This window comes from Mus musculus, chromosome 9 (genome assembly GCF_000001635.26).
Source record: "Mus musculus strain C57BL/6J chromosome 9, GRCm38.p6 C57BL/6J".
Classification (NCBI taxonomy): Eukaryota; Metazoa; Chordata; class Mammalia; order Rodentia; family Muridae; genus Mus; species Mus musculus.
Window position 1 is genome coordinate 83,870,959 of NC_000075.6, and position 9,820 is coordinate 83,880,778.

Genomic DNA, 9,820 nt, shown 5'->3' on the forward strand with positions numbered 1-9,820 from the left:
AAGTTATCATTGAGTAGGGTGTTGTTCAGCTTCCATGTGTATGTGGGCTTTCTGTTGTTTTTGTTGCTATTGAAGACCACCCTTAGTCCATTGTGATATGATAGGGTGCATGGGAATATTCCAATTTTGTATCTGTTGAGGCCTGTTTTGGAACCAATTATATGGTCAACTTGGAGAAGGTACTATGAGGTACTGAGAAGGTATATTCTTTTGTTTTAGGATGAAATGTTCTATAGATATCTGTTAAGTCCATTTGGTCCATAATTTCTGTTAATTACAATGTGTCTGTTTAGTTTTTGTTTCCATGATCTGTCCATTGATGAGAGTGGGGTGTTGACAGTCTCTTTTTAATACATAGTTTTCAGTAATTCAGTGAACCCCTGTATCTATGGATTCCATATCTGGAGTCAATCAACTGCAAATCAAAAGCATTCTGAAAAATAATTTATGAGTACTGGGCATATACCTACTTTATTGTTATTAATCCATAAAAATATAGTCAAACAATCATCACATTTACATTGTATTAGTTATTTTAAGTATAAATTAAAATATTCAGCAAGATGTATATACATATGTGCAAGTAGTATGCCCATTCTGTTAGGGACTGGAGCGTCTGTCAGGTAGGAATCCTGTTAACCAGCTCTTCAAAGATAACACTAGGGTCAAGGGAACATAATTAGACTTATTTACATAGTAATTTTCATGTCTTCTATTCATTAGTGTAAATAGCTTCTGAGAGTATATATTGTTTCCTCGTCATATTTGATATGTTGATATATATATACATATATATATCCCCACTTATGTATATATATGAATTTTTTAGTAAGTTATTTTAAAGAAAAGTAAGTGGGCTTGCAGTGGGCTTGAAGGTCTGTGTGTGCTATGCTGATTGTGCTATAGTATAATTCTCTTGTGGAAAGGTTGAGCTGCATTTCTTTATATTTAGAATATATCACCATCTTCACTAATAATACACTGAACTAAAAAGTTGAAAAAACAGGTTTGTGTTTTTAATTTCAGACTTTGTATGAACGTTATAATTGTGGTGAAGGTCAAGATTCTTCGTCATCCAAGACTTTTGACAAAAAGAGAGAAAGAAAGTGATGCACAGCTACGTACAAACCAAGAACACTAGATTGTTTCCTCTGCCATACTCTTGAATCTCTGAGGAAATCTACCAGTTGGAAACAACCTCACCTGGATTTTATCAGTTAAAAAAACAAACAAACAAAACTTCAGTAGATTATCCTCAAAAGGAAGCTGTAAAGTTAACCACTCATAGCACTGTGTATATTAAATTATAGAGTTGTGCTTTTCTTTTATGCTTTTCTGTAAATCTGCTAATGTTTTACGTTTAGAACAGTGAATGATAGCTGGAATGTTGAAGAGCTCTGTAAATAAAGCGTCACCACAGTTCCAGAACTGTACAGTGGTCAGTTTCTTCAATCAAATGTGTTCTTGGCATGATAGCAAAATTTTTAGAAAAACGGGATTAAGAATAGACCGTAGTAAATAAAGTTTAACAATTAAATTTCCAAAGGATTTAGGACTGTAAACAGGCTCACACCTTTAGTCCCAGCACTTGGGAGGCAGAGGCAGGCAGATTTCTGAGTTCGAGGCCAGCCTGGTCTACAGAGTGAGTTCCAGGACAGCCAGGGCTACACAGAGAAACCCTGTCTTGGCGGGGAGGGGCCGGGGAGGGGGGGAGATCCAAAGGATGTAGGAGGCAGAGACAGGTGGATCTCTGTGATTCTGAAGCCAGCCTGGTCTACAGAACTAGTTCTAGGATAGCCAAGGCTATACAGACACTTTCTCCCCACCACCATCCTGCCCTCAAAAAAATTGTAAATAAATTTCCTAATTGTGTACAGCCATGATACCATCTATAGTATTTGGTCTGCAAGTGGCTTTTTCAGTTCTCCCTTTGACTCTTCAAAGTACATATGGGGTTTGGTGTTCTAAATATTGTGCTGGAGTTTGTGATTTAATGTCTATAGTTAATACATGCCATTATTGAGTACCTTTTAGTAGTGAATTATTATAAATGTGGCCTCAGTGTATGATCCTGTCTTTCTTCCTCTTTTTCCCTCTCCTGCCCCAACCCCCACTTTATGTTGCCGATCAAAGTCAGAACTTTATAAGAATCATAGTGTACATGTGCAGATATTCCCAAACCAGAGTTTGAAATGCTATTCTCAAATATTTCCAAATATACTCAACTTCACCTTGCATTAGCACAGTGTTAGTTTCTAAAATAATCGTATAAGAAATAGGTTTCCTTAGAATAGGGAGCAAAATACCCATGGAAGGAGTTACAAAGTTTGGAGCTGAGACAAAAGGATGGACCATCCAGAGACTGCCCCACCCAGAGATCCATCCCATAATCAGCCACCAAACCCAGACCCTATTGCATATGCCAGCAAGGTTTTGCTGAAAGGACCCTGATATAGCTGTCTCTTGTGAGGCTATGCCAGTGCCTGGCAAATACAGAAGTGGATGCTCATTGTCATCTATTGAATGGAACACACGGCCCCCAGTGGAGGAGCTAGAGAAAGAACCCAAGGAGCTGAAGGGGTCTGCAGCCCTATGGGTGGAACAACAGTATGAACTAAACAGTACCCCTAGAGCTTGTGTCTCTAGCTACATATGTAGCAGAAGATGGCCTAGTCGGCCATCATTGGGAAGAGAGGCCCCTTGGTCTTGCAAACTTTATATGCCCCAGTACAGGGGAACGCCAGGGCCAAGAAGTGGAAGTGGGTGGGTAGGGGAGCAGGGGGGGGGGAGGGTATAGGGGACTTTCCAGATAGCATTTGAAATGTAAATGAAGAAAATATCTAATAAAAAATTGAAGAAGAAAAAAAAGTTTTCCATGTTTCAGAGCAGTTGAGGTCCACCACAAAGTTTAGCAGGAAATGCAGCGCTTCTGTGTCCTTTACCTCCTGTCCCAGGCAGCTGCCATCACCTTTGTCATTTCCATCAACATCCCCCAGCACAGTGGTACCTTCTGTTACAATTCAGAAGCTTACAGTACAGATTCATAGTGTCTGTTGGGTACATATACTATGTAGGCTTTGACATGTCTAATGCAGGTTTTCATCTTACACAATGTCCTTGTCTCATCCAGGAAGACCCCGCTCTTCTATGTCCTGTTCTTTTCCCAGTCGTAGTAAAAGTGAGACCCAACCACCATAATAGTCTTTATTTATTTATTTATTTATTTTTTTAATTAGATATTTTCTTCATTTACATTTCAAATGCTATCCCCAAAGCCCTCTATACATAATAGCCTTTCAGGTGCACTTTTTTCCTCTGTGCCTTTTTGACACTGGCTCTTTTTTCTTCCTTCCCACACAGACCATCCATTGGATGTGCCTTGGGCCATCCAGTCTCCTGCTGAAAGCTTTTTTGGTTGCTTCTAAATCTTGACAGTTGTGAATGAAGCTGCTGTAAACATTTCTGTGCAGGTTGGTTTCTTTTATCTGATGTCAGTTTTCATCTACTTTTCGTGGGCAGACTCTATATTCAGATTTGTGAGCACCTGCCAAGCTCCATGGCACTGGATGGACATTGGTGTGGCTCCATGCCCTCACCAAAGTTTGATGTCTGGATGTGGGGTCTGGTCATTGTCCTGAGTATGGGGTGTCCCCTTCCTTCAATCAGCACTTCCTCAGTGCTGGGTTGCGGTGCTTCCTCGTTTCCATGTGCCCGCTTACCGTGTGCACACCGTCTTTGGTGGGATATCTGTTCAGGGCTCTATATTTGGAGTCACAATCCTTTATCCAACCTACATTTCTCAAGTAGTTGTCACGTTCTGTGGCTTGTTTTCTCACCTCATCCATTTTTAACCACATTATGTTTCACGGTTTGAGCTTCGGATGTAACAAATAACTAGTAAGCTTAAGTTGGCAGTTCTACAAACTCACTCATAGAGGGCATGGTTGAAAACCTGACTTGGAAGTCAGAAAATTATTCTTTATAGAGTCTTTTTTAAATACTGCTAATTTTTAAAGGTTGTCTTGAAGTAACTGCACTTGTAACCTTTTAAAATACTAGTCAAATTGTGAGTTTTAAAATATCTTGGAAAAGGCATCAATACCCTGTAGTAGCATCCGTGGGCCCAGGATGGATAACTTGGTGCTGAACCTCAGCGTGGAACAGCAACTGTGTCCTTTGAAATTCAGCCAAGGGGACTGCTGACATGGGTGCACACATTCCCCAAGCATTTGTGCATGTTAACTGGTTTGAGTTGACCGTATCAAGTGCTTTGTCCACACTGACAGATGGGCAGCCTGTTCTGTTAACCGACCTCATGCACACTGAATTTTAGTGATGTAAGCTGGTGTCTGATTAGATAATGCCTTGGCAGTTTACTATTCTCTACTCATCTGGGATGAACAAAGGGACGGTCCTAAATCGGGTGTCCTGAGTGTTAATTTCTTCTGAACCTACTTTGGACTTACTGAATGCTCTTTATGTGTTGGTTTTAGAATGTGGCCAGGTGGGGGTGCACTGGAAAGGACTGAGCTATAAGTATTCTCTGGCAAGCTTGTGGGCTGAGCTCGTCGCCAGTTATGAGAGCTTGATAGTCAATTAGGGAAATTAGGACAAGGGGTCCTATCATCTCCTGAGTCCCTGTCTTAAGTCTACCAGTTCATATATGAGAATTAATTTAGATGACAGAAAAACTCTTGTGTTTATGAGGCAACATCTTTCCTGTATGAGTCCAAAGCTAGATGTGGAGTCCTGGAGTCTCCTTGCTTGAGAATCGCAAGTGTACAGAGCACAGAGGCCTCATTTCCCTTCAGCACTGGGTATATATAGTCTTATGCTCAACATAACCTATTTCTAACTGCATTGACTAGGCTTCTCCCAGGTGAAAAACTCTTAGAGTGCTAGAATGCTCTGACCTTTCCCACTCTCAGTAAGGCTGCTGGCTGAATGGACATGTGACCAGGTCAAAACAAAGGCTATGAGAATGCACTGCTATGTACTATGTAGGTTGGGTGTTTGTTTGTTTGTTTGTTTGTTTTGAGGTTTTGGTCTTCCATTTGTCTTTAGTAAGGTGAGATTTGAAGGTAAGAAGTCCCGAAACAAAGGGTCTATCAAAATGGTCAGATTCTTAGAATGCAGTAGATGTTAAAGCAAAGTCCATGTTCCCCAGAAGGTCTCTGCTCACTGGAAGAGGCATCTCCATCACTAAGGTTTCCTTTGGGCTCCTCCTCTCACTATTTTAAAGGCATTATACTTGTGGATAATTCCAGATCTGTATACAATTTAGACTCAACTCTTGAGGTCCAGCTGTATTCATTCAATTAACTGTTTGGCATCTTTACCTGAAAGTACATACAAACGTCTCAAACCCAAAATGCAAAGTAAACTTGACCTCTTGTCAAAGACTGCTTTCTACTTAGAATCAGAGGTAGAGACAAGAAGGTCGAGAGTTCCAGCCTGGGCTACATGGGGAAGATGATCTCAAAAAAACTAAACCAAAACAACAACAATGAAAACCCCTGCTCCCTTGAAATTCTTACCATCTCAGCTGATGACAATTTTACTTGTCAGGTTTTTTTTTTTATTGCTGTGACCAAATGCCTGATGGAAGCGATATAAAATGTTTACTTTTGCCTCACAGTTCAGAGAGACCAGTCCATCCTGGTGGGGAAGCCAAGGTTTCTGGACATGTTTGGGGTGGGACAGTGGGGGCTGTTAGCACTTCTGACTCATGTCTTAGTGTATCAGTACTCAGCAAGCTTGGGTTGGAAGTGGGGCTGGACTGTAATCCTCAAAAGCTTGCCTTCCCATGACCAGCCATGCCCCAACTCCAAAGGCTCCGTATCTTCTCAGTTCCGTATCTTCTCAGTTCTGTATCTTCTCAGACCCTTGCCTAGTGATCAAGCCTGTGGGGGGTGTTTCATAGTCAAACCACAACATTCCTAGTTACTCAGCTCTGAAATCTTTGGCTCTCCATAATCCTTTCTCTTTCATCTAGTTTGGCAGAAAAGGTTTGCCTATTTTCTAAGTACATCTACAGTCTGACTGCTGCTCGCCACCTCCCTCAATGCTGCCAACCTCGTTTGCCTGTCGTTGTTAGCAGCTTCCTAACTGGTCTACACAAGTCTACTTTTTACCCCTAAGTTTATGCTCAAGGTGTGATTGTTTTTACCACAGTAGGTTCATGTTGGTCCATGTTCCAAAACTCTTACAATGACAATTTTATTCTTTTTTTTATTAGATATTTTATTCATTTACATTTCAAATGCTATCCTGAAAGTCCCCTATACCCTCCCACAATTTTATTCTTGACTAAAAATCAATGTCCACATAAATGACCCACAAACCCATATGTGATCTCATCTTCCAAACACTCCCTGTCCTCATTGCCAGTGGGTCTCACTCGGAGAGAGGAGTCTTAGTGCACTGTTGCTGTGAAGAGACACCAGGACCATGGCAACTCCAAAAGAAAACATTTATTTGGAGCTTGTTTACAGTTCCAGAGGTTTGGTCCATTATCAGCATGGCTATGTGTAGGTAGCCATGGTGCTGGATAAGTTGCTGAGGTTTCTACATCCAGATCTGCAGGCAGCAGGAAAAGAGAAACTAGGATTGGCTTGGGCTTTTAAAACCCCCCATGTCTACCCCCAGTGATACATTTCTTCCAAGGCCACGCCTCTTAATCCCTTTCAAGTAGTGCCATCCCCTTTTGACTACCCATTTTCCATTCAAATATATGAGCCTATGGGGACCATTCATATTCTAACCACCAGAGAGAGAAAGGGAGGGAGGGATGGGGAGAGAGAGAGGGAGAGGGAGAGAGAGACAGAGACAGAGACAGAGAGAGAGAGGAGAAGGAGAGTTTTATGATATAGCTAACTAGTATTTAAGACTTGTTCCTGTTTGATAGCCACTCAGCAGCTTCCCATGTGTTCAAGCTTTTTAAAAAATATTGTCAGAAACCCAGACTCTTCCAAGTGTCAGGCCTGCTTGTTCAGAACTTACAAAGCTACAAATCCTCTTCATCCTGAAAGAGCTCATCAGTGCTCCAACCTCAAATTGTGCAGGGTACTTGTTTCCAAGTACTTGTGATATCTGGAGCGTCAGTCATTTTAATAGATGCTCCTTCCTGGGCTACTTGATAAAGAGGGTGAGCATCTCAACTGTTTTTTGCCTTCAGGCCAGGCTAGGGGACATGTGTATGAGGTCCCCCAAACGCTGATGGGGAAATCCAGGACCAGGGCCATCTGGAATGTAGTGTGGACACTGAAGTCGCTGAGAGCCTACTCTGGGTGAGCTGTTACTGGAGAGCCTTTGGAGTTCCGAGAGTGGCTATATCAGACCAATGGTGCTTTCTGATATGGCTTGGAGGGCAGAGATGCTAGTTGGCTCTCAGGGTAACCCAAGCTCTAGTTGAAAGGAAGAAATTAACTTCAAAATATTGATGTAGGAAGGGAAATACATTTTTCTAAAACCAGTTTTAAATAGAGTTTCACACTCAGGAGTGTCTTTTCCTTTGGAATTCAGATAAGTAACTGTAATGATTAAGTGGCAGTTGCAGCCACATTTGATGAAACTTTGTAGTGAGGCAAAAATTATAAGACAGCTTCGCATGGTGGCACAAGCCTGGAATCTCAGCATTGAAGATACTGAGACAGGAAGATTGTCACGATTGAAGCTACCCTGGGCTACAGAATAAAACTATCTCATCCCACCCAACCCCAATATTTTAAATACATAAAAATAGTAACAGATTTAATATTTTATATCCACGCGGAGGCACTGCCAGGCTGCTTTTCACTTTAGGGGCAAGCAAGCTTAGCCCACTGTGAATACAGGGTTTCAGACTCACTAATGACATGGAACAGACTCATCACAGTGATCTAAGACCGCAGGCTAAAAACAGACTTTTAAGGAGTAAAGGGCTTTGCTTCTCTGCTCCCTGCCCCACCCCCACTGCAAGCCCAGCCGCCCACCATTACCCTTCACCCTCCCAAACCACTCACCTTTTCTTTACCTTTTTCAGAGTATGAAAAAATCAGCACCATTCTCGATGTAGCTTCTTACCAATATATTTTCACAGTTCCTGTGTCTTTGCATGACTTCATAGTTCATTTCTTTTTTCTTTTTTTTTTAAGATTTATTTATTTATTTTATGTGTGTGAGTACACTGTAGCTGTCTTCAGATACACCAGAAGAGGGCATCAGATCCCATTATAGGTTGTTGTGAGCCACCATGTGGTTGCTGGGAATTGAACTCAGAACTTCTGGAAGAGTAGTCAGTGCTCTTAACCACTGAGCCGTATCTCCAGCCCCATCGCTCATTTCTTTAGCATTGAGTTGAACGATTTTTGCTTGTTTTTGTACTAGACCTCATGTAGCCCAGGCTGGTCCTGAACCATTCATTATGTAGAGACCTGATCCTTCTGCCTTGCCATCCTGAATACTGGAATGACAGGCATATGCCACCATGTTCAACGAGCCCCAGTTCATGCGGAGGTCGGAATTGAACCCAGGGCTTTGTGAGTGCTAGGCAAACACTCTAGCCACTGAACTACATCACTCCCCTCCCTGAGCTTGGCATCGTGTTTGAGATCTATGCTTTTGCACCTGTGTGTTACATGGAGTTTTGATTTTGAATAATTTCAGCCACTGTCTCTTTAAACCTTTTCATTTGTAGAAATTATGTTCTTTTTAAGGTTTCTTGCCTTGTCATCAGATGGAGGACATCATTTCCTTAATGATTCCATCATTTTCCTTCATGAATTCATACATATTAATTTTCTATTTGGCATCCAACAATGCCAGTCCTTATAGTTTTTGTTTGAAATTCATTCATTTTATCTTTTTTTTTCTTTCTTAACCTGCTTCATTCTTTCTAAGTTCACATGCAGGTAGGATTGCTTGTTTGTCTGTTTATGTTTGTTTAAGGAGCTCACACTGTAGCCCAGGCTGGCCTTGAACTTGCAGCAATCCTCGTGCCTCAGCCTTCCAAGCGCTAGGATTATAGTCATAAGCCACTATTGTGGCATCTAGTTTAGTTGATCCCAGAATTTTCCAATGCGTCTCGTCTCAGGGCATATCTACTATTAGGAAAGCTCCCATACCCCAGCCTTTACCAGCGGGATCGCTGTAGCCACTCCCCCCCCCCCCCCCCCCGCTTCTACTTGACCCTCTGCTTTCTAAGGCATCAGATCTCAATGCTTCTCTCTCAGGGCCACCAAATAAAATTGCATCAGGCTAGGTCTCCCTGCTGTCTGCTTTGCGGCTGTTGCTCTTGTGAGAGCGCTTTTGGCCAGCAGTCGCTGGGCTTGTTCCCACATCTCCTTGTGTTTATTCGGACGCTTCTTGTTGAGGCCATCCCTGACTGTCAGAGCTAATGCTCTGGTTCTTATTATGAAATCATACTCCCCTTTCTTGCTCTGCTGTAAACTCTAACTTTTTGTTTACTGCTTGCCAGTTAACTCAGGACCAGTTCTTAGAATGTACACTTTTTAATCCATGTTGCTCGCTGCTCTATGCCCCATTGCCTACTGTAATGTTTGCCACATAGTTGGCATTTGATTAATACTGTTTTAATTCAAGTTTTTTTCTTTTGGAAAGTCATAACTTTAACACGGGGGACATTAACTTCAGTAACAAAGTATACTTCACTCAGCAGACCCCTATGCCCCTAGCATGCCAGACTAAGAGGGCATCTTCATGGGTACCGTTCTTTCTAGGTGGTCTCTAACATGTGTTACGGGATATTTGATCACACTGTGAAGCCCAAGATTGTGTTGTGGAATACAGACATGCCCTTGGCATACACCTTTAGTCCCGA

The 9,820-nt window shown here is 41.9% G+C and overlaps 1 protein-coding gene across 3 annotated transcripts in view; it reads left to right on the plus strand.

Annotated features, from left to right (window-relative positions):
- The window catches only part of Ttk (Ttk protein kinase), a 37,740-nt gene extending 36,308 nt beyond the window's left edge, over positions 1 to 1,432 (plus strand). For 2 of the 3 annotated variants that reach the window (NM_009445.2, NM_001284272.1), the window contains one exon: positions 1,027 to 1,432. In NM_009445.2, the coding sequence (NP_033471.2) occupies positions 1,027 to 1,110 (84 nt within the window). In that variant the 3' untranslated portion in view covers positions 1,111 to 1,432. The remainder of the gene's footprint in view (positions 1 to 1,026) is intronic. The other variant, XM_006511058.1, reaches the window with a different exon arrangement.
- The last annotated feature ends 8,388 nt before the right edge of the window (positions 1,433 to 9,820 follow it).